This window comes from Scatophagus argus, chromosome 11, assembly GCF_020382885.2.
Source record: "Scatophagus argus isolate fScaArg1 chromosome 11, fScaArg1.pri, whole genome shotgun sequence".
Taxonomy (NCBI): Eukaryota; Metazoa; Chordata; class Actinopteri; family Scatophagidae; genus Scatophagus; species Scatophagus argus.
Window position 1 is genome coordinate 17,928,558 of NC_058503.1, and position 23,478 is coordinate 17,952,035.

A 23,478-nucleotide genomic window follows, 5' to 3' on the forward strand; every position below is an offset into this window, starting at 1 on the left:
CACACAGCAATACATACTTAACAGCTGTGTGTTTGTTATTGTTTGTTTCCAATGGTACATATTGAAGCACTTTGACTTGAACGTGGTGTGGCAGCAAGGTTCAGTCCTCTCTAAGCCCGGAAAGCCCTGGTGCTTTGCTTAATCCATACAGAATTATGAGACTTCATCAGTACAAATGGCTTTGACGTCCTGCCCTTATTTGATTGACAGCTAGCTGAAGTGACGCACAATGTCAAAGATCACTGAAAATGTTTGAACATTTGTAAAATAATCTTTCATTAGTTGTAATACTTTGACTGTAACTTCCTAGTGGATGGCATATCATTAAAGATGCTTTGTATGCAGTGGTTTCCATCATGTCCCATAATGTCTTCCCTCACTTTTTCAGCCTTTGGAAATGCCAAAACAGTGAGGAATGACAATTCTTCCAGATTTGTAAGTATCCTTTTCAGAACTGATAGAAGAACTGGTGTTGTTTAATTAGATGATCACTTCTCTAATGAGGCCCCATTTTCTAAATGTTATGCATAGCTTGGATGTTTTCATTCAGACTTCATTCAAGTTAGAGCATAATCCAGCACTTTCATCTGTGTTTTTCTCTTTCCCTTAAAATAAGCCCCAGAGTGTTTCTTAATTCCCTGCTTTGGTGTCCTCTATATTTCTTTTAGTTTCTTTACACAGTGAATTTCTCTGTTGTATGTGCTTGAATCCGTCTTGAATTCTTAAACTAAACTCAACCTGGGGTAGAATCTTCTGTGTTTTTGTAGCTTATTTTCCTCACTTCTCATGACAGCGATTCTGTCACACCACAAGTTCTGCCGTTGCATTAATAGCCTTGTAACAGCTCAATGGTTCGGGCAGAGGTGCAGGAGTTCGTACATTATAAACTGGTTTGAAGACTCACAAGGCTTATGCCTCTTGTCGACACATGTCCTTGGAAAGTGATGCATGCTACTGCATGAGTCATATTCATAACACTTTAAAGTTGAGCTCAAATGAAAAATAAAAAGTACAGGGAATGGCATCCTTTGCAGGGGACTTTATCACGTGTGCTGTAGTATTTCCCATGCACAATATATACCTTAAGCCAGCCCACGCACGGCCTCAGTTACAGCAAACATCGCACGCTTAATTTATTGGACTTGGACATGTTAAATGGCTTTTGTAAATGCTCTTTTAGTATGGCACACAGGACAAGGCCTCTGCCCTACACTGCTGTTCATCAGCAGCAGAGCGTGGCCAAATGCCAGTGCAGACCAAGCACATTGACCTGTCAGCTTTTCCCTGCCCAAAGAGAGAGCAAACAGAATGGTTGCACTGATTTCACTAATTCCACTCATTTCTCAATTAAACAAAATAGAACTTCATTATTAGCTGACCTTCAGACAGCTTGTTCTTATAATTACCTGAGCAACCCCCTGTGGACTGACATTGAGGAAGCTTAAGAAATCTTTGTAGAACATAGCATCATGAGAATGATTCAGTGTCTGCATCACTCTTTGTATAGATGAACACAAATCCAGAAAACATGTCATTTCCAGTAGCAGTGTGATAAGGAGATGTGGTGTGTTTTGTTTTCCTAGGATGGCATTCTCATTCTTTCTGACTCAGTGTTTTCAGGGATGACAGCAGCAACCTTCCTCCATTTCCTCCCTTATGATATGAGACCACCCACAACACTCTACCGCTTGTGTTAATTATCTAACCTGAATGTGTGTTTTAGCTGCAAGTTCTTCAGAAAGTGATTTTGTTTATCTGAAGAACTTTGAGTACATCCAAAAGTGTAACTACAACATACTGTCCTCATATGAATGTTTGATGGACATTAATGGAAATGGGTTATAGCAGCCTGTAGCAGCTAGCAGGCTAACTGCCAGTGTACTTTTCTATTCCCAGATTTTAGATTTCCTTTTACGCGCCATACTCAATCGTCTGCCTGCATACACATTCCGGTGCTTGGACTTGCAATTGTAACAGGGAGTATTACAAAGGATAATGACCCTGATCTGTTTATATTTAGGCAGTGAAGGCATAAAGCTCCAGACAAGGAACCTCAGGCCTCCCCATTAGATTCCAGTTCATCAGCGCTCCATCAGTTTTATCAAAGACATCAAACTGTCACATCATTTTGCTGAGTGCAGCAGGCTTAGTTTGGCCGGAGCAACCCCCGCCCCCACCAGCACCAGTCAAGCTCAGCCTCTTTTGAGGACATTGCTGCTATTAATACATCAGAGAGGGTGAAAAAAAATCACACAGAGCTCTATGTTCTAGCTTCCAAGTTTCAGACAGGGAGAAGGGGAGGGGGGGCTGAAATGGTTTGTTTTAGTCATCCAAGACGTTGGCAGGGTGAAGTGGGGCTTTCCCTCCATGGAGGCCAGTCATTTTTTAGTAGTTTATGAATGGTAGGTGGTGCTTTATCTTACCTTGAATGGGTTTATGCTATAGAAATCCTCAATGTAAACTGTGCTGAACTCATGAGCTGGGTTGTGGACCCACCTCAGAGTGTCCCCTGGAAAAGAACATTATTTAAGGTTAATTCCAATTGTTGCGCTTTGATCCACAGGGGAAGTACATGGACATTGAGTTTGACTTCAAAGGAGATCCTCTGGGTGGAGTCATCAGCAACTGTGAGTAGTACTGAGATTGAAATGCCCTTTAAAATAGAAAATGAGTGTACATGTTTCTGTGGCATTTGAAAATCTGTATCTATCTGTATTTTTAGTGGTCACATTTTAGTGTTATTCTTATCCTTATCCACCTGACTCTGATTACTTTGTTTCCCAGCAACTGTTTATCCACAAGAGCGAATTCAGAGGCCATTCAGATTTTCAAGTGGTTGAGGTGCTGTTGCACATTTCATAAAAGCCATTAAATTGATTAATGCATAATTGAAACCAGTCCCATTCCCAAATTGAGCAAAACGCTGACTTTGACTGACACAGCTCTTTTATCTGTTTTGGTTGTATCTTGTCTCTGCTCACATTGTTTTGTCTGCACTGACTTCTTTGCCAGAGGTCACAGAAACAAAGAGAGTAGCTGATGGCCAAAGGCACAAATGAACCTCTGTCTGTTGGCGTGAGTTAGTCCAACACAAGGGACTGCCTGTGAAGCGGCGCTGCTGACATGTGACCGCTTCAGACGGAGCTGGCAGACTGGCGAGACAGATGGTTGCAGATGTTCTTGCAGTGGCTGGAATTCTCCTCACCTCTCAGCTTATTATTTTTCCTCTAATTGTACACCTTCTCAGCGCTTCCTACAACTGAGATTAAGTAGCTGTAACTTAAAAAAAAGATAGAGGGTTAGGAAGTTTTTGGCAGCAAAACAGCCAAAACCTTTAGTCAAAACATAACAGGATATTGTTCCCACTTTAATGTGTGTTTGCTTATCTCTGAGAGAGGGAACATGTTGTGAACAAAAGATGCAATAAAAGCCCTTCAACGGGTTTTACTACACAAGATGGGAAGCTGTAGCTCCAAAAAAGCAAGGCCAAGAGGAATTTTGGACACAACTTTAGACGAAAAAAGTGAAAGCGAAAACAGGGACCAATATATTAAAACCATTAAATATCTTTATGTCTGTGTTCACACCTCCGTATTGCTTCTGCCAACCACTCAGTCGTGGATGCTGTTGTATTGTTGCTGGCTCTTATAGAGTCATTTGTGTGAGTGGGTGCCTCAGATTGACATTCATCTTGATCCACCGTGGACTCTGACAGCCCCAGGCCTCTGTTTAGGGTTCTTTAGTTAGGTACTTGCAGTGTATCCACAGATGCAGTGCAGAGTGGCACTTGTGCCCTCTCAGCACCCACAGACTGGTGAGTCAGCGTTTGAAGTCTAAAGACTGACAAAGCCAGAAGCAGTTCTTTTCAAAACATTCACTTCAGTTAAAATGTAAACTCTCCTAAATTATGATGTTTTCTAAAATTGAATGCTGTTATCCAGCCAGACTGGCCAGGGAAGACGGTCTCAGACAGACTCAGATGCTGAACTCTGCAGTTGGTCTTTAATTAAATCATACTCAGTCTAATGCGATGAGCAGATGATGGGTCCCCTTTTAATCAGGTACTGTTGCATTTGGTCGGTAGCCCAGAAGAAAAAGGGCTGACGTTTGATATCCTTGTGTGTTTTTTTTTCCTTGTACACTTCCTGTGGTGTGTGTATATACACACATAATTATCAGCATTGGCTTGGTCACCTTGGCACCTTGGCCTAGTAGTTTGAACCAGGAACCCCTTTGAGCACTATACACGTATCAGGCTTCCTTAATTCTACTCCCATATTTACTACTCAAGGACACCTCAGCGAATCTCCACAAAACATTTCCCGTCAAGACTATTGTTAGGAAATGACTTTGTATCATCACACCGTATGTCATTTTTCCCTTTGTTGTCCATTACTCTTGTAGACCTGCTGGAGAAGTCACGTGTGGTGAAACAGCCAAGAGGAGAGAGGAACTTCCACATCTTTTATCAGCTCTTGTCTGGAGCCTCCGAAGACACACTTAGTAAGTTTTACATAAAAAAGTTCTATAAGTGAAAACTGAATGGAAGCATTGGTGGATTTTTATTATATTTTTTTTTTTCGTTTTAAATCATGTGGATAGGGACAGATTTAACTTGAGGTTTTAAAGGGCTCCTGGAATTGATAGAAACCATAATTTGAAAAGCTCTACAAATGAAATCCACTCTTTTTATCAGCCTACACTGCAAACTTAGGTTGTAATATTAAACTGTTTGCCTGGAATCATTTCTGGTCTCAGAATAAACACATTTCTGCTCACAGGAAGTAATAAATCAAACTTCAGTGTAGGTAGCGAGCAGTCATGGCTCGCCATTGTTGTTGTTTTGATTTAGACGTCGAACGCACACCAGTCTGAGGTGGTTAACGTGAGAGTGGAGTTTGTGTTCCTATATTTCACGGTTTTGAATTTCATGTTTGTAATTGACCTCTTCCGAACTGTCATCTGGAGGGAACAGCAAGCCATTCTTGACAGTAAAATCTTACATAAATATTTTCCTGCAGATTTGCAGCTGCACGAACACATGGCTGATAAATTAATGACCCAATCTTCCTGCCTAACAAACAGAGCACAGAACAAAGGCTAGCCATTAAACCTGTTCCCTCTATTTACTTTTCTGTGGACAGAGGGCATTGTTTTATGTCCTTAACACAGGGAGAGCAACATAATGGCCGTGGACTCTCGAGCGCACACATAATCGGAGGGGCTTGATTCAGCCGTAGCTAATGCAACCACTAATGAAATCCGACACATGCACCCATGAGAGGAATAGATTTCTTTGCTAATACATGGGGGGTGCTTTTAAGAGTGCCATTTGATCTTTCAGAGTAATGTTCACAGCAATAAGAGCCTTCACTGTGTGGAAATAGCATTTGGAGTGACAATGACCTGCAAGTTTGACAGATTTGTATGAAGGGTCTGTGGGTGTTGCCCATTTGAACCTTCAAGTGATTTTTGTTACAGATGGTCTTTGAAACATGCAGCTTCTATCAGTCATCACAAGATTGTGTGTCGATGTGTAGTTGTGTAACTTGCACTGAATGTAAATAAGGCTTAAATTGCCTTTAGCCATCCTGCTTTAAACAAATGTAGTTTAAATGGCAACCACATGCTTTGTGTGCCACAGAGAAGCTGAAGCTGGATCGGGACTTCAGCAAGTACAACTACCTGAGTCTGGACTCTGCTGTGGTCAATGGGCTGGATGATGCAGCCAACTTCAGGACAGTCCGAGTGAGTAGTTCATACACGTGTCTCACCAAACACTATTATCCCTGTTTAGATAAAAATTGTCTCACTGTCCAAAAAATGTCTGGATTAGTTTTCTAAACAACAAATTGAAAATGAGACATGCAGTCATCACAAGCAGTACCACGCTCCAGTGGTGTTTAGTCCCACTTTTCCTTTATTGCATCATGACGAGTTCATCTAAATCCTGTACAGAGGGTAGAGGCTGTTTGATTTCTCCTTATCTACTGGATGTAACAAAACTGACCAAGTGTAGATTATGAAAGTCAGTCTCCTTGAGTGTGAAAACATTCCACAACAGATGCCCTCCCACTTGTTGTGAAACCAGGTGAACTCTGAACTGAGCCGTGACTAAAACTAGAGTTTGTTTGCATTGATTAAACTGGGGAAAAAGTGTGGTTCAGCTTGTATCAGCACAGTGACGGCAGCATGTCTTTGGCCAAAAGCAGCTTCTTTCTTTTATTTACATAAGTTTGCACACATAAAGGCAAGATCTTGTCAGTGTCTGCCTAAACTATGCCACTATTTCTTATCTTGCACATAGTGCTGTGTCTCCAGTATGAGAGTATTTTTCCTCCAGCACTGTTTTCCGTCGTGATCCGGCCTGCTTCTGCATGCTCTGCTCAGCTACTGTATACCTCTTTTCCAGTCTGCTATGTCACATCCTACTTGTTTCCTTGCATTTCACATCCTGCCTCTCATCACTTCCTGCGTTGAGGTTTCATAGTATTCCCCATACAGCTGCATTTCACCACCGGAAAAACACAAGAGGACATTCCCTCTAAACAATGAGTCCCCCCCCCACGTGGTATTGTCTGTCTTACAGCCAAAGATAGCCACATTTTCTTTCTTTTAAATGTTGAGCTAAATCTTAAGTTTAATGTTTAGAACTTTTTTACTGCACTTAACTTCAGCAAATATGAAAGTAGTTCAATATCGCAGCAAACAAATGCTCACATTGCTCTTAAGCACTTCAGTTGTCTGTTTTGTCAGCATCGTTCAGCATTGTAAATGAACTTGTTTCATTTGGTACCAGTATGAGGGACTGAGATTTAGTTCAGACAGGTTCGTTCATTCCTTCATTCCTTTCATTTCAATTCAGATTCAGTTTTTACAGCTAGATTGAGCAGATATGTTGGAAGTTTTTGCTTGTCTCCTTTTTTTCTTGGCACAGGTATCTGTTATGCACTCTTAATTTAGCCTGGAGTCTAAGGAAATAGGAGCCTCAGTTTGAAGAGTTCTCTTGAGTTGAAAGTTAAAAAGGCACAGTGATCTGGGCAGCTTAGTGACTGGTACAGCTCTGCCTTGCTCAGTGTTATTTTATGAATGAACTATTCCACTGTGCATAATTACTACTTAATTTGTCCTTGCAGGAAACACTTGCATTGAATGTGTATATCCCTGTTTGACAGACATCATGACAACCCTTGTTACATAACTGACAGACACCATCTCAGTCCTACTGAACCCCATGTAAATGTTTCTTAATAAAACTCATTTTCATTAGCTGAGTTGTGACTTTTTGTCCTTCCCAGAATGCCATGCAGATCGTGGGCTTCATGGAGGACGAAATGCAGTCCGTGCTGGAGCTGGTTGCGGCTGTGCTGAAGCTGGGCAACATTGAGTTCAAGCCAGAGTCGCGCTGCAACGGCACCGATGAGAGCCGCATTAAAGACAAAAACGGTGGGTTGGATGAGGGTGCCCTCCGGGGGGGACCTCCAAAGCTTTTATAATGCGTTTCCTCCTTAATTTTAATTATGTGGCAGCATGATGAGGTTGACACCTGATCCATTTGGATCACATATTCACAGTTCACATAATTTCTTGGGACTATTGCATATTAACCTTTGCATTTGAACCTGATGTTTAGCCACTGCCCTCTATTGGCTGCTCTGATCCCCACTGCAGTCATTTGTATTTATGATTTGCGTGACGAGCTGTTTGTGTCATCACTCCCACAGCTGTTCTCTTTAGGCAAATATTCTATTTACATATTTCCCTCCATGACACTGTCACAGTCCCTCTTTTTGCTGAGAAATTGTACATGTTTTTTCATGTGCATCAGTGGCTGGCAGAGATCATATTGCAACACATTGCTTGTGGTTAGTGTATCAGCAGAGCGATATTTTTAACTGCAGAGATATTAACGCATAATAGATAATAATTTAACTCAAACTCCAATAACATAACTGAAATGTGACCATGATCACACCAGATACAATTTTCTGTTGGATTGAATGAGGAAGCAAATTTTAGTGGGCTATAAAAGTGGTGATTGAAATCTTCAAAAACAAAATAAGCTGACGTTATTTGATCTAAAAGCTTTATGTTTCGCTGCAGCATGTAAAATAAGAGGTGGTGTATTAATTGTCACTGTTTTTTTGATGTGTTTGCAGATTTGAAAGAGATGTGTGAGCTGCTGGGGATCGAGCAGTCGGTGCTGGAAAGAGCATTCAGCTACCGCACAGTGGAGGCTAAGCTGGAGAAAGTGTCCACTACCCTGAACGTGGCCCAGGTCAGAGGGAAAGTTAATGTTGTAATCTGCATTGACATTGGCTGACTCTCTCTCTCTCTCTCTCTCTCTCTCTCTCTCTCACACACACACACACACACACACACACACACACAGACACACTCTTTCACATGCATACAAACACACACACGGACACACACAAAGATAAAGGGCCTTTTCTTCCGCCTGACTTGCTCCTGTGGCTGCCGACTCTCATCCATCTCAATGCTACATGAAAACCTCTCCATTATAGATAAGCTATATTCCTCCTGAAGATTCAAATGTCGGTCATATTTTTGGGGTTAGTGGTTCACTCAGATAGTTCATATAACGTGGATGCTCCTAAAGCAGTGGAGGGAAATGGTTCCGACCTCGGAATAACCTTGTCTTGTGTTGGTGGTGTCCTTGAATCTCAAATGCAGTGTATGTCTGTGAAGATGGATTTTACTTTTCTTTTTGTTTTCAGGGATGTTTTGAGCATGCAGAGATGTAGTGAAAATTAATTAATGTACCAGTAATGTGTTTTAATTGACAGGCCTACTATGCCCGAGATGCCCTTGCCAAAAATCTCTACAGTCGTCTGTTCAGCTGGCTAGTTACCAGGATCAACGAAAGCATTAAAGTAAGTAATGTCCAGAATATACTTTATTTAATTGAAGTTGATTTAGGCAATGGCAGTACACCTCCGGTATTTCTGATATTGACAGTAATCGTCTCCCTACAGGCACAAACTAAAGCTCGCCACAAGGTCATGGGTGTGCTCGACATCTACGGGTTTGAGATTTTTGAGGTAAAGCAATTCGCCGATCAAACCTGCTCCCTTGTTGTGATAAGCCACATGGACAGAATCTGACCAACAAAACATTTTATTACCTGTAAAAGGATTTTGCTCCAGGCTGTTTGCGTTTGAGTTCTGGTACCTGTTAGGAGCTTATCATCAGTTACTGAAGTCTGATAAAACCACATTCAGATCAGATTAGTTCAGCTTTAATGCCACTCGGGGGAGAAATTTTATTTGGTGCCAGTGTGATTTCAACACTAAAATAAACATTTCACAGCAGAAAAATGACCACAACATTGAGGGACTGCTCAACACACAGAAAACTCTCACAAATATTCTCAACACAAACACATGTTACAACTACACTGTCAAAGACATTACACAGAAAGGGTATGTTTTTGATACTTCAGCAAGATTAAATGGTGCAGTAAATTTCCATTATGTTCATCACGGTGCATGTAAATACGCATGTGCATGCAAACACATGCAGGAGAGTTTTAGTTTGCACTGTATAAACTAAGTGAAGTTTGAATGAATGTCCTTGCCCTGTTGCTTGATGCCTTCAGTCTCCCCTCCCCCCCATATGTTCATCTCTTTTTCATATCTATGCCTGTTCACCCCACTCACTCTCAAGTCCCTCCTCTCCTCTGACTGTTGTGTTGTGTCTGGGTCACCAGGATGGAGTAAGTAACACCTGCACCGGCCTGTTTGCTGTGCCAGTGTGCATGCTGTGATCTAAACTCCCTTTGACTTAATTCAGCTACTCATTTAACAAAGATAAAAAAAGCGATTCAGGGTTCCTGGTGTGCAGCATAGCCACTCAGCTGAAAAGGATGCAAAAGAAGCCTTTGCATCATTTGAATCGTGACATAACCGCGTTGCCAGTTTATTAGGTACACCTAACTAAAACTAATGCGGTGTAACATAACAGCCCTGGAATCAGCTCTGTAAAATGTTCAGCTTTTAGAGAAGTGTTGATTCAAGTTTTATGGTCATTAAGGATTAAATACCATTTTAGAAAGACTGAGTTATTGTAAGGTTGTTCTGTAAGACTGCATAACTTTTAGCCATGTGTACCTAATAAACTGACAACTTGGTGTGTTGCAGCTTTTTTCTAGTTATAGTCGTACATTAGTTTAAAGAAATAATTACCTGTTTTGGAACATATGCTTATTCCCTTTCTTTTAAAGAGTTTGCTAAGAAGACTGATATTGCTTTCATATCTGTACGGTTAATTCCTTCCTTTTCTTGCCACTTATTGGACTAGAAAATGGATTGATTGATACCACTCTCATTCACATAGATGTGAAGTTCCAGCCAGCAGCCACTTAGCCTAGCTTAGCATAATGACTGGAAACTGTACGAAGTGAGAAATGTGACATGTGAAACTGGTTGAAGCACATAAACCCCTCATACAAACTCTATGTGTTGTTTTTACAAATAGCTTTTTTTCTTTAGTTTTGTTTGTTTTCTTTTACAAATTACAGAAATGAGATGCTTCCAGTTTTTATGTGAAACTGAGCTAACATTCTCCTAGCTACAGCTTTGTATTTACTTCTTATTTACTGTACAGACATCTCCAATGATCTGACTCTCCGAAAGAAGGCAAAGAAGCGTATTACCCAAAATGCAAGCAGTACAGGAATCATTTTATTATGACAAGATGAGTGTAAGGCAATTTGATGATGTTGAATTTCAACCATAATGTACAGGAAATGTATTGCAAGAACAAGGTTGAGATTCTCAGACTGTGTACCACAAACGGTTACAGTTATGTCAAGAAACTGCACTTTTTACCCTGGTAATATTTTCAAATTTAATTCATAATATATTAAATACAAGGACTTCCTTCTACCAATAACTTCAAAAATTGTTTGTCATGAAACAACACAGTTGCAGCTGGAATATTTTACAATTTCTGTCTGGTGTCTGCTGCCACTTGGGTGTAGGCATGCTATTGCGTGTGTGTGTGTGTGTTTGTTAGGGGTGAAGATGACCTTGTGGTTTCTCAGTAAAAGGAAATGGATTAATAACTGATCTCCTTGAGGGTATCTGTTTCATTTCCTGGTTACAAGAAACTTTCTCCATGTGCTTCACTCTGAGCTAAACATGCTGCTCTAACCGCTGTTGTGTCCTTAGCTAATGATAGCTTGTGTTAACCTAACCCAGCACACAATAAGGCCAACCGCCAAGAAGCATGACTCACAGCTCAATGGTCATAATTGACAACAATAATCACTGAGAAATGGTTGACTTTTAAATATGTTTAATGTTTAATGAAGTCCATGACAACTTAAAAGATGTTTTTCTGATAAGGGTTTATAAGGTACACCAGCAAGATTTATTTGTATCTTTTGTTCATGCTTGGTTTATTAAATGTTTGTGTAGGGATGGTTGTCAGAGTGACAATGAGGCAGGAAATGACTGGGTATAGAGAGTGAGCTGCAGGTTACAGTTTCCATGTTATATCAGATCTAAGGCCACTACAGCATGAATAAAAATATTGGTGTATGCAGGCAGAAGAGATGAGGGTTTTGTTTTAAAGAGACTCATTCTCTTAACTGGATGTAACTTGAGTCACTGTGCATGGCCAGTTTAAAAATGTCAGAACTGAACTCAAGTTTCGTTCCTGCTTCAGATCTGACGCTAAATCTAAATTCCGGTAACCTTCTTTTGTCAGTCAAAATGTATCTAAACAACACTGTAAGCCCTCTTCATCAGTATAAGTTGACATGACTATCATCTTTGATAAAACACTGCAGCCAATAAATAGAAACTGCAAAAGTTGGTGAAGATGTGACAAGCTTATGGATGTTTGTTGAGAAGAAAGAATGCGGTCGGAGCTTAAATGAGCCTTGAGGAATGAGAAAATGAAGCAGGAAATGTTAGTGTGACAAACAATATTGATGAACCATTTCCTTTTGTTGTGAGGAACAGCAGAAACAACAAGAACCAAACTCAGAAGCGTAGCGAGTTCTGAAATTTAGCCGATATGGACAAGTTCCACTTTCCTGTTTTTACAGTTGAAATAAAAAAGCCATTTCAGTAACAATAACAGAACAACAATGAGTTTACAGGCACCTTCATGATTCAACATGTTGACAATAGCTGAAGCTAATTGTTCCCCTTGTGGTGCTGCTCCCACAGGATAACAGCTTTGAGCAGTTCATCATCAACTACTGCAACGAGAAGTTGCAGCAGATCTTCATCGAGCTGACCTTGCGTGAGGAGCAGGAGGAGTACATCAGAGAGGCACGTTTGTATACTCAGATTCACACATGCCACTCGTAATCCACATACCCGTGAGTCGCTTGGTAGTAGACAAATCAGCCATCAGGCCCAACCTGCAGCCCTGGAAACACTCTCTTCCACCTGTGACTGTACATCTACATCATTCAGCATGCTGGCAGCCAGTTTGTTGTGTTGACATTTCATCATCGCAGGTCCCCTGCAGCATGATCCCAGCCTGGTCATGTGACTCGATTTCAGCGAAACCTACGTTCTTGCCCTCAAACCAAACGCATTTCTATTTCGATTGTTCCTTAGATCCCATCTCTGTTGTCCATCACAATCAGAGTTTATTCTCTCCCCCGCCTCCCCTCTGTGGAGTCTTTGGTAACGGAAGTGATCCCTCACTCGAGTGAGAGTAAACACCCCCCACCCCTTTGTGGGCCCTTTAAGTTCTGTTTGTTTTCAAAGCTCTATGTATGTGAGTGCTGCAGCAGTGACCCCTACACCCCTCCCGTACTAACAGCACCACCAATGATATTCCACTCCTGGCTTCTATCCAGGATACTCCATGGGAAAATACCACAGCACTTTAGAAAAGGAGGAAGGACCATCAGTCAGTTTTAAGCCACACCTTTTTTTGCACCCTCCCCTTCAAAATGTGTCACATTGCTCACAACAACCAAAGCTATGCCTCCCAGCCATTTGTCGCTGAGAATTCAGTGGCTCCTGAGTAGGTTTTCAAAGTAGCCTTTTTCAGACAGATCGATCTGTATTCCTCCTCTCCAGAAAGACTTTGTGCTCTGTCCTGACTCAGATAATGGAAAGGTGGATTGATCAATTGACTGATCTAACTTTTGATAGCTTGATGAAGAGATACATCAGTGCATAACAAGAAGAAGATGTGCTGTTGAACTCTGCTTGTGACTTCCACCACATGTTGCCTCTTCACATAACAGCTATGTTTTAGCATCACACTTGTTTGAGGTTTAATACAATTTGAATTTGTTTCTCGTGCCTTTTCTTTTTGTTCGGCATTCAGTATTGTCACCTCTGTCTAATAAACTCTCCTGTGAAGTCTGCATTACTTGGTGAGGGCCCTTGTGAGAGCACCACTGATTAGATGGCTGTCTTTCCTTCAGGCACTTGACCAGGTGCTTAGTGTTGTGTTCAAACACCAGCACGTTCCAGAGTGTTATTTCGTCAACCACTCAGTTCTTTGAAAGTGGAACTACTGTGGAAAAAAAAATGTCTTGTTAGCTCTGGTGACAGAAAAACTATTGTCCCTTTGACCTTCACTTCTTTTGTTACAGGGAATCGAGTGGACCAACATTGAATATTTCAACAATGCCATTATCTGCGATCTCATTGAGAATGTGAGTCAGTCACCGAGTCCTTCGCTTCAAACCAATTCAGTGTGAATCCATGTTCTATTGTGACTTTTATAGCACTTAACAAAATGTTTTGCAGGTCACTCACAAAGACACACACAGCAAAATATCAAGTTTATAACTCTGAGTACTGAAAATGTAATGATTAGTAGCTTATACCAAGTTTTTATATCTGCTGTGCCCAGAACAAAAATGGCATCCTGGCCATGTTGGACGAGGAGTGCCTGAGACCAGGGACAGTGACGGATGAGACCTTCCTTGACAAACTGAACACCGTCTGTGCTAAACATCAGCACTTTGAGAGTCGCCTCAGCAAGAATTCACGGTTCCTCACCGACCACAGCCTGCCGCACAGTTGCTTCCGCATCCAGCATTATGCTGGCAAGGTACTGGACACGAGTGTGCAGAACAATAGAGAATTTGTAGGTAAAACGTGAGATGCTTGTTGAAAGATACAGTGCCATAAAGGGAATGCAATAAAGAGAATGCAAAAACAATAACTATCTATCTAGCAATAAATATATACAGTAGATAGATAGATAGAGGGTTCCAGGTTCAAAGTTCTTCTGTGTGGAGTTTGCATGTTCTCCCTGTGCCTGTGTGGGTTTTCTCTGGGTTCTCCGGCTTCCTCCCACAATCCCAAAGACATGCACATTAGGTTAATTGGCTGCTCTACTTTGCCCTTAGGTGTGAGTGTGAGAGTGTGTGGTTGTCTGTCTTTGTGTGTTGACCCTGCGACTGACTGGCGACCAGTCCAGGGTGTACCCCGCCTCTCCCCCCTAGTCAGCTGGGACGACGGATAAGCGGTATAGAGATGATCACCTTGTCTATCTGTTCAGAAAATTGATTCTTTTGGTGCACTCAGTAGAAGTAGAGCACATTAAAAAGAAGTCAAAGGGAAGATTTTGCTCAAAAGTATATTTTAGTAACTTAGTAACTTTAACTTTTAGTAACTGCATTTCTTGTTTAAATAAAGGTGCTGTACCACGTTGAGGGCTTTGTAGACAAGAACAACGACCTGTTATACCGCGACCTGTCACAGGCCATGTACAAGGCCACCCACAGCCTCATCAAACACCTGTTCCCTGAGGGCAACCCAGCCAAAGTCAATCTGAAGAGACCACTAACTGCCGGCTTCCAGTTCAGAGCCTCAGTGGGTACGCTGATGAAGAACCTGCAGACCAAGAACCCAAACTACATCCGGTAATGTCCCATCGTTCATACAGAGAGTTTATCAGTCATTACCCAGCCAAGGTTAGCATACTGTGAGAATTTTAGTGTTACTTTTGTGGTCTCGCACGCAAACATCTCTTTAATTATGTATATCCAGTATTAGTTTTATTCTCGTACTTTCATGTAAATGGATTGGAGATATATATATGAGAAACTGAAACTGCTGCTGCTATTGCTACAGCTGCTGCTGTTTGAATGACATTAAGAATCTATCCCTAGAAATAATTTAGATGAAAACAAAAACACGCCAACACATGTCATATATTAAAGCTGGCCCATGTCCGATTATCAACAGAAGACTGATACTGGCTCCATACCATGTCGTGAATAAAGTTCCTCTCGTTTCCCAGGTGCATCAAGCCCAATGACAAAAAGGCGTCCCACGTCTTCACAGAGTCTCTGGTCCGTCATCAGGTGCGCTACCTGGGCCTGATGGAGAATGTCCGTGTGAGGAGAGCAGGCTACGCCTTCCGCCAGGCCTACGAGCCCTGTCTGGAACGCTACAAAATGCTCTGCAAACGCACCTGGCCTCATTGGAGAGGACCTGCCAGGTAATGGTTGCGATGATTCTGAAGCAGTGGCTGCAGTAGGGGGGAGTTGAGGAGGGGATTTGTCACTGGAAGGTGACTAAAACAAAATCCCTCGGAGGCTTTTGTGACAACTCTGACCAGCACTAACAGAGTGCAGTCGGAGTGGTCAACTCTCAGGTGTGATCTTGTGGAGCTGTGTTAATGTGAAACAGTTTATGGCTGGAAAAGGACTTAAGTGACTCTTCCTGAATAACCAAAGGTTCAAAGGGGTGAAATAATGAGCTGAACTTGACAACAGTTTACCCAACATACTGATACGTATCTTTGAATATATAAAGCATAGTCTAAGATGAATGTAAACATGGTGCATTTAGGGAAAGGCTACATTATTTTTTTAAATGAAAATCTCGTTTAATGTCAATGTTTGCTTTTGACTTTAATCCAACCTTATTATTACATACGTTAAACAAATAGACAGTTTTGGACATTTTCACACTCCATATGAAACGCCTCTGAAGGTCCTCTCAGAAACCTGCAGCGATCATGTCACATACCAGCCACTCACCCCTCAACATAAATGAACCATTCCCCATCCCTGAGCCACAACATGTTGAGACATTTCATCCTTATCGGTCTTCTCTGTTCCATATCAGCCAGACTTGCGTGTTTCATCCTCTGTGCTGGGAAAAGCGCTGATTCCTATCTGCTGTACCACACATTGGTATCTTGTTGTTCAGTCATTCCTCAACACTTTGTGTGGTTCCCTCCCTTTGTGTGTTTTTTTTTTTTTGGGATGTTTCTTTTCCTTTCAGTAGTTATAGCTCTTCTCAAACTCGAGATCCTCAAAACTGTTCTTCTTTCTTGTGTCCAAAATCTTTTCACTTCTGTGCAGTTGTTTTTATGTTGTTTATGACCACTTGGACTGTCAGATGTGATTTGGGTGACCCATGTGACTCTTCTGGCTTCCCATAGGGAAGGAGTGGAAGTGCTGATGGCCGACCTCCAGGTCCCAGCAGACGAGTTTTCTTATGGCCGCTCCAAGATCTTCATCAGGAACCCAAGAACGGTAGAAAACACAGATAAGGCAGCCCTTTTTCCAGCCAGTTGTTGGCATCTGCTGGTAGATCAAGCTAAGTTTGAATGTCTGAAGGTTGGATTCAGTGTGCTCAGCAGCCCTGTTTTCTCACAGTAAGATGTTTGTAAAGCAGGGTGGGCTGCACTTGGAGCCCCCACTTCAGCAATTAGCATGCAACCACCACTCTGAAAACACATGGTTTCACTTAGCCATTCCATCTAACATGGGAAATGAGCTTCTTTACTCGTCGCTTGAAGGCCCTTTCAGCTGCTGGAGCCTGCAGCTTTTGAATGGACTTTCTCCTCACCCAGCAAAAGACCAAAAAAAGCTTGGAATAACATGATCTCATACTGGGGGATTTTTTTCTTTTATAATTGCTTTTTCTATCTCATCAACTTATCTCCCTTACATATCTGCAGCTGTGAAATCACTACATAGAGCCTAGTTGAGTGGATTTAAATCCATATTTCCTGACAGTATTTCTTTTGGCTGTTAATCCAGTGCATCAACACTTCTAGTTTAATTGTTATATTTTGTAACACTTCTTCTGCTGTCAATTTGTATAAAATGTGATCTATAAATAAGTTACCCTATTTAACCGTAACTTACATTAACAGCAAGACAAGGTTAAAAATGTTAAAATCAGTTGTCCTTGATGTATGCAAATCAGTGATATGAAGAGAGATACTCTACCTGCAGATGAACAAGCCTCAGTGTTTTAAAGCAGGGCTGTAAAATGTTGAGCTCACATCTTTGATGAAGATAAGTCTATGGGTCATTTAGGTAATTTTTATTGTCTTGTGGTGAGCCCATGCAGGGAGAGGTTATTATTTTCTCGCAGATAGACTGGACTTTGTTCTTGATATCGCTGAATCAGTATTTGCTTAGATGAAAATATACTTCTGTAGATCTCACTGTGGAATTTTTTTTTTCCAACTTTTTCATTTTCTAATTTCTTTCCCTGTGATGTTATGGCAGAAGTTCAAAAAACACCTGCCAAAAAAAAAAAAAAAAAGATAAAACTTCATTCAGATCATTTTTTTTAACTTAATGACGAATCAGTTAATCATGAAAATAATCGTTAGCTTTATCAGTGATGAAAATAGTCTTTTGTCACAGCACTAATGTTGATACATGCTAGCTTAAACAACAAACATCACACCATACGTATAGTGAAGGTGTTCTCTTGTTGTCTCATGGAATTAATTCTCTCTTCTTCCCTCCAGCTCTTCTTCTTGGAGGAGAGGAGAAGGCAATGCCTGCATGACCTGGCCACACTCATTCAGAAGATCTACCGTGGCTGGAAGTGCCGTACCCACTTCCTGTTGCTGAAGAAGAGTCAAATAGTGGTGTCAGCGTGGTACCGCAGATATGCGGTGAGGTTCTTTGAGGAAATGCATTCACATTCAAACATTTCAAGAGTGATGTCTCAGGTGTTGCTAATTTCCTGTCTTTGCCTTTTGCATCTCACAGCAACAAAAGAAATACCAGAAAATCAAGAGCGCCACCACTGTGGTGCAGTCCTACATCAGAGGATGGCAGGTGCGCACCATGCTGCGAATTCAGTCTGCCATGCAGAAATTCATGGCCAGAAAAAAAGCATTAAGATGTTTTCTTGCTGTGTCCACCAGGCCCGCAAAGTCCTGAGAGAGCTGAAATATCAGAAGAGATGTAAAGAGGCAGTGACCACCATCGCAGCCTACTGGCACGGCACACAGGTACTGAAGCATTAAAGTGCACAGGGATATCTGAGAATGAGGTGTTTACCTCAGTGGACTATCATCCTGTGGCTTGATACAGGGTTTATGCTGATGTCGAAGAAAAAAATGTTCTCAGAAGTCTTAACAGTATTGGCTTGTGCAGTGTTCCTACCTGATGGCCCTGAAGTGTTACAAAAATTCTCTTTTCTAACAAAGCTGTCCTTGATTGTATTGCTGCTGTTTCCTTTTTATTGCTGCTTCTTTTGCTGATTACCCAGCTGCCCTCCAATCACCACTGCCACTTCTTTCTTTCATTTTCCTTTCCCAATTCTTGTTCCCTACTCACGTCCTCAACCTGCTTTCCCGAACGCCTACCCTGCCCCGACAGGCTCGGATGGAGCTGAGACGTCTAAAACAAGAAGTGCGGAATAAACATGCTGTGACAGTAATTTGGGCATACTGGCAGGGAACCAAGGTATTTCAACCCCAGCAGCAGTGTGTATCTGTCCCAGCTGTCTTGTCATGCCTGTTCGTCGTGTCCCGTCTCGTCCCATCCCATTCCCGATATGACACTGCCTAATAGAGTAGCAGCCCCTCTGAAAAAACTTCAGTCCCAGTCTTTCCGTGGTCCACTGGCCTGATTAGTGTGCCTCATTGTCGTTCTTCCCGTCTTCTGTTTCGTAGTTGCCGCATGTAGGATCGTCTTCATTTGTTTTGGTTGCTGTTTGATATTTTATTTCAGTCATGGCATTGTAAAGCAAAACTAGCATCTTATTCTTGTGAAACCAAACTTATCTCTGAAAAATCCTTTAATGCGGCTCTCGTGTTTTGAATTTGTGTGTCTTCGGTTTGGTTTCTATCCAGCGTGGTGTTTTAAATTTCTTACCTCCTCTTCTATAATCTCATTAGTTTAACCACCGTGCTATTTGCTCTAGCTCTTGCTGAGGAGCCTCTTTAATGCACCGCTACTCTTGACAGCAAAAGCTCTTCTAAATAAGACTAGAATTACTGTACGTGAACACAATGGCACATATGTTGCTCTTTTATAAAACATGGCTGCTGTGTATGATCAAAGTCACTGTGCAAACATGTACAACATGCAGTTATCTTATCAGCACTTGCTGTGTTGTCGTTTGAGATATCCTTGGTTGTTAACCATCAATATTTTATTTCAAGGTCTCACAGCCTGCTGATAGCTGCCATTCCTGACTCGTTATAGATGCTGTTGAAGATTATTTCATGTGCGAACTTTGTTCTCAGTTAACATAAATGCTTCTCGGTCAGCATCTTCATGAAGCTTGAGATAACATAGTGTTAACCCAGACTCTCAGTGTTCATACATTATATTTCATTTCTCTAAAGCATGGTCATGCAGCGTCACAAAGCGGGAGCACTCTCAAAAAGCTTCTCGCATGTCAATGTTAACCACCCGCTGTCCCATCTCTTGACGTCTTTTGTTGTCCTTCGTCTCCTCATAATGCTTTTTGCTACACCTACTCAGTACCTCTCCTGGGGCAGTTAAGTTTTGATTGTCACTGAAATTAACCTCCTCCGCAACTGCCACCACTTTTCATCAGGCCCGCAGAGAGCTGCGTCAGCTGAAGGAGGAGGCGAGGAATAAACATGCCGTATCGGTCATTTGGGCCGGCTGGCAGGGCACCAAGGTATTTGGGAAGACTGTGGACTTGACTTGCTGTGACTATGTGACTTGCCGCCTCCATCGACCCCCCCCCCTCCCTAAAAAAACCCAAAAAACTCAGCATATCCATAATTTTGCTCAACCCACTCACAACATTTCATTTAGGATGAAGGGCAGCTTACCATACACCCTCTCACATAAACACCCGTCCACTGGATGGTGAAGTGAGGAGTCTAACTAATCCGCTAGACTGTCATTTTCATCCAAGCATGTCTTTACAGCTCTGTCTGCCAGGTTATTTGGTAGTTTTTCTGATCTAAGTACTAGTTAATGTGCCAGGATTGTGTGGACAACCTCATTCCTTGGAAGACAGAGTCACCCAGACCACAGGGACTATTCAGGTCATGTTTTGGTGTATTCTCAGCTTCTTCCTCCAAGGTTCACACCTCCCCAGTGCATGCTGCCTGCCTGCATGATAACTTCCTTCCCGTATAGTTGACGCATGTTCAGTCTTTGCATCGCAGGACTGTTAGTCTTGTTTTAGATGGAGCTGGTTGGATCCATTGGAGTGACCTCTGCTTCCTGATTTGTAACTTGCTTTTCTCCTTTTTGGTTAAGTCTTTTTTTTTCCATTACAGAAGTTTTCCTGATAAAGGTTCAAATGACCCAGAGAATTGTTTCTGGAGTCTCTCCATGGTCACAGATGACTGGTGTGCAGTGTGCGTGTGCGTGTTTGATTTGATGTTTGCTGACCTCAGGCACAACAATGTCGCCCTCTTCCTCCTCTCATCTTCTCTTGCTTTATTTGTTCCCGCTCTCTGTCTTTTCCTGCCCACCCCCCTGAACAGGCTCGCAGGGAGCTGAGGAGGCTGAAGGAAGAGGCCAGGCGTAAGCATGCTGTCGCTGTGATTTGGGCCTACTGGCAGGGACTCAAGGTACCTACCAGCCCCATGGCGCAGCCATCACCAAGTCTGCCACCCACTCATCTCCCCTGACCCTCTTCATCCTCCGCAACCATCTACTTTTTGCACAGTTTTCTGCAGGAAGCCAGCCTCTGCCTAGTGCTTCATCCATAATGGCACTGTTTTAAACTGCTTGCAGCTTTCAAGTCAAAGATTCCAGAGTTTAAACACATTAGCTGATATCCTGCATTAACTTTTGTTGTACTTTTTACAGCAAAACACTTTGCTTTTACAGACAATCAACAGAGAATCCACCACAACATGTAGTAATTTTACAAAGACTACTCAAGTACAAACTGTTATGTATGGTTTGGAATAATTATATCACAGTTTAGTTTTCAAATTTTCCTCTCATTTCCCTCCAATTCCTGTTGCAGTGTAGTCCTTGTGGGACCTGCAGGACTTGTCTTCCCTCAACATTTACCTCTGCACCACCTGTGTGGCCCAGAGAAATGTACTTAATACAACAACTGTGTTCACCTAAATGAAAATACATAACATTTCCACTGTACCCTCAGTGGTTTCTGGTGGTGCAGGTGGGTTTTTGTTTTAATTGTAGAGGTTTTGGTCAACACTACGGTCCAGTGGAGGTGAATAGAATTAGAATTTAAAGCAATCAGGAATCTTGGCCCTCACATCTGATAGTTTTCATGAGAACAATTTCTTAAGTACATAGTTGACAAAGATGCAAGCTAAACTTCATTTTGAAATTCCTTAGTGTTAGTATTTCATTTCAGATACAGTAAAGACAGCTGCAATTTTCCACTTTTTGTTTTTTCTAATGCAATGAACAGAGTCTGACTGACATGGCAGAAGCTGTCTGTTTTTTCTCTCTGATCTGTTCTTTTCTAAATGTCCTCGTCTGCCAACGTCCTCTGCATCTGTACGACTAACCCTAACTAAGCAGCACTGTTCTGTGTTTCCAGCAGCATTTAATTCACTTTTCTTTGTCTTTAGGTTTGTAAAGTGTGTGTGTGTGTGTGTGTCTCCTAGTTTTTGGTGTATATGCTACGTGTCTGTCTGGTTTTAGCAGCCTGTGTTAGCAACTGTCGTCACACTGGTTATTTGTTGCCGTGTTAATCTTTTCATCGTGTTAATTGACCCGCCCTGGAACGCACAATGTTCCCAGCTCAGTCTGTGCAATTGAGGTCAGCATGAAGGTCATCTGTCATAACCATCATTGCCTTTCCAGTAATCATTGTCATTTTCATCAAGTCCAGCAGCTTGGAGTTGACTTTGTCTGTTGCAGGTGTTCAATGTTTGTGACTAACCACACGTCTGTTACTCCAGTGCTGTTTGTGTATACCGTCATTCTCCTATCAGTGTACTCATTTTCTTCCCTGCTTCACAGCAAATACCATGGCTGCCAATAGGTGATTGACAGTTGGCTTGTTGTTTACTTTTTTGTGATAAAAAAGGTCCGCAGAGAGTACAGGAAATTCTTCAGGGCAAATGCCGGCAAGAAGATCTATGGTTTCGTCATCCAGAGAATTGTAAGTCAGTCTTGAGAGTTTAATCAAATAAATGTGTACAAACCAAAAGAATTGTACTCTTTGGTGTGTTCAAAACAAAGGGGTATATTTCTGTTGTTTTTCATCAAATATTTTCTAATATGTCATTCAGCCTGCATCCCCTTTTCATACAGTTCTCATCTCTGTCTATTTTGTCCATTCCAGATGCAAAAATACTTCCTGGGCCTGAAGAACAACATGCCCCCCTTGTCACCCATCGACAAGAACTGGCCCGCTAGGCCTTACCGCTTCCTGGATGAAGCCCACAAAGAGCTGCGGAGAATCTTCCATCACTGGAGGGTTGGTCACTAGTTACCACAGCCCCTGTCCTCCGTCTGTCCCCTTGACCTGTATTGAATTCCTCTGTAAATTCATGATATATTGAATGTTGTCTGATTCACGCCTTGCACATAGTAATGATCTATGAAGTGAGCATTATAGCTATCAAAGTCAAGCATTTATCAAAATATTTATGTCCAAGCCACAGTCTGGAACAACCAAGCAATAAAACAGTGAAATCAGAAACAGGGTGAGGCGAGGATACTCTGAATTTTGCATAAAATATATCCTGGGAATGAGATAAGCAATGCATCACAACATCAAAATAACACCCCACTATCTGACAATAGATTCTATTGGAGACCCTTATTCAAACTTCTGCTGTTTTTGTGCGTGTTTGTATGTTCAGTGCAAGAAATACAGGAGCCAATTCACAGAGGAGAAGAAGGCAGTTTATGAGGAGAAGCTGGAGGCAAGCAAGATCTTCAAAGATAAAAAGGCTCTGTACCCAAGCAGGTACTGGAAATTCACTGGAGATTTTATTTAATGGTATTGATAGATAAGTGGTGAGTCAGATTTAGTGACTCACTGTTTGATAAACTGGAGACTGATGAAATGTTTTATTTCATGATAAATGCGAAGTATCAGACCTCTCATGTGGCTTTTATCATGAATGTCTTTTGTCTTTGACTCTGTTATGTCTCAGCGTCAGACAGCCCTTCAAAGGAGACTACCTGGAGATCAGCAAGAACCCAAAATATCAGAAACTCAACAATGCTGTGGAAGAGAAGGTTCTGCTGGCTGATGTGGTCAACAAGATCAACAGGGCCAATGGCAAGGTTAGAGAGTCTACTCACACAGTCCGTTCAGCTTG

At 41.8% G+C, this 23,478-nt stretch overlaps 1 protein-coding gene across 8 annotated transcripts in view; it reads left to right on the plus strand.

Annotated features, from left to right (window-relative positions):
- myo1b (myosin IB) overlaps nucleotides 1-23,478 on the plus strand; it is a 54,011-nt gene that overhangs the window by 28,704 nt on the left and 1,829 nt on the right. Inside the window, exons 6-30 of one of the 8 annotated variants that reach the window (XM_046403106.1) lie at nucleotides 389-435; nucleotides 2,564-2,627; nucleotides 4,405-4,503; nucleotides 5,645-5,748; nucleotides 7,299-7,446; nucleotides 8,160-8,278; nucleotides 8,811-8,897; nucleotides 9,000-9,065; nucleotides 9,734-9,739; nucleotides 12,204-12,308; nucleotides 13,598-13,660; nucleotides 13,861-14,061; nucleotides 14,652-14,878; nucleotides 15,259-15,459; nucleotides 16,411-16,504; nucleotides 17,740-17,889; nucleotides 17,987-18,055; nucleotides 18,145-18,231; nucleotides 18,602-18,688; nucleotides 19,791-19,877; nucleotides 20,701-20,787; nucleotides 22,233-22,307; nucleotides 22,491-22,625; nucleotides 23,014-23,120; nucleotides 23,311-23,443. In XM_046403106.1, coding sequence (XP_046259062.1) covers nucleotides 389-435; nucleotides 2,564-2,627; nucleotides 4,405-4,503; nucleotides 5,645-5,748; nucleotides 7,299-7,446; nucleotides 8,160-8,278; nucleotides 8,811-8,897; nucleotides 9,000-9,065; nucleotides 9,734-9,739; nucleotides 12,204-12,308; nucleotides 13,598-13,660; nucleotides 13,861-14,061; nucleotides 14,652-14,878; nucleotides 15,259-15,459; nucleotides 16,411-16,504; nucleotides 17,740-17,889; nucleotides 17,987-18,055; nucleotides 18,145-18,231; nucleotides 18,602-18,688; nucleotides 19,791-19,877; nucleotides 20,701-20,787; nucleotides 22,233-22,307; nucleotides 22,491-22,625; nucleotides 23,014-23,120; nucleotides 23,311-23,443 — 2,648 coding nt within the window. The remainder of the gene's footprint in view (nucleotides 1-388; nucleotides 436-2,563; nucleotides 2,628-4,404; nucleotides 4,504-5,644; nucleotides 5,749-7,298; nucleotides 7,447-8,159; nucleotides 8,279-8,810; nucleotides 8,898-8,999; nucleotides 9,066-9,733; nucleotides 9,740-12,203; nucleotides 12,309-13,597; nucleotides 13,661-13,860; nucleotides 14,062-14,651; nucleotides 14,879-15,258; nucleotides 15,460-16,410; nucleotides 16,505-17,739; nucleotides 17,890-17,986; nucleotides 18,056-18,144; nucleotides 18,232-18,601; nucleotides 18,689-19,790; nucleotides 19,878-20,700; nucleotides 20,788-22,232; nucleotides 22,308-22,490; nucleotides 22,626-23,013; nucleotides 23,121-23,310; nucleotides 23,444-23,478) is intronic. The other 7 variants (XM_046403108.1, XM_046403107.1, XM_046403109.1 and 4 more) reach the window with 7 other exon arrangements.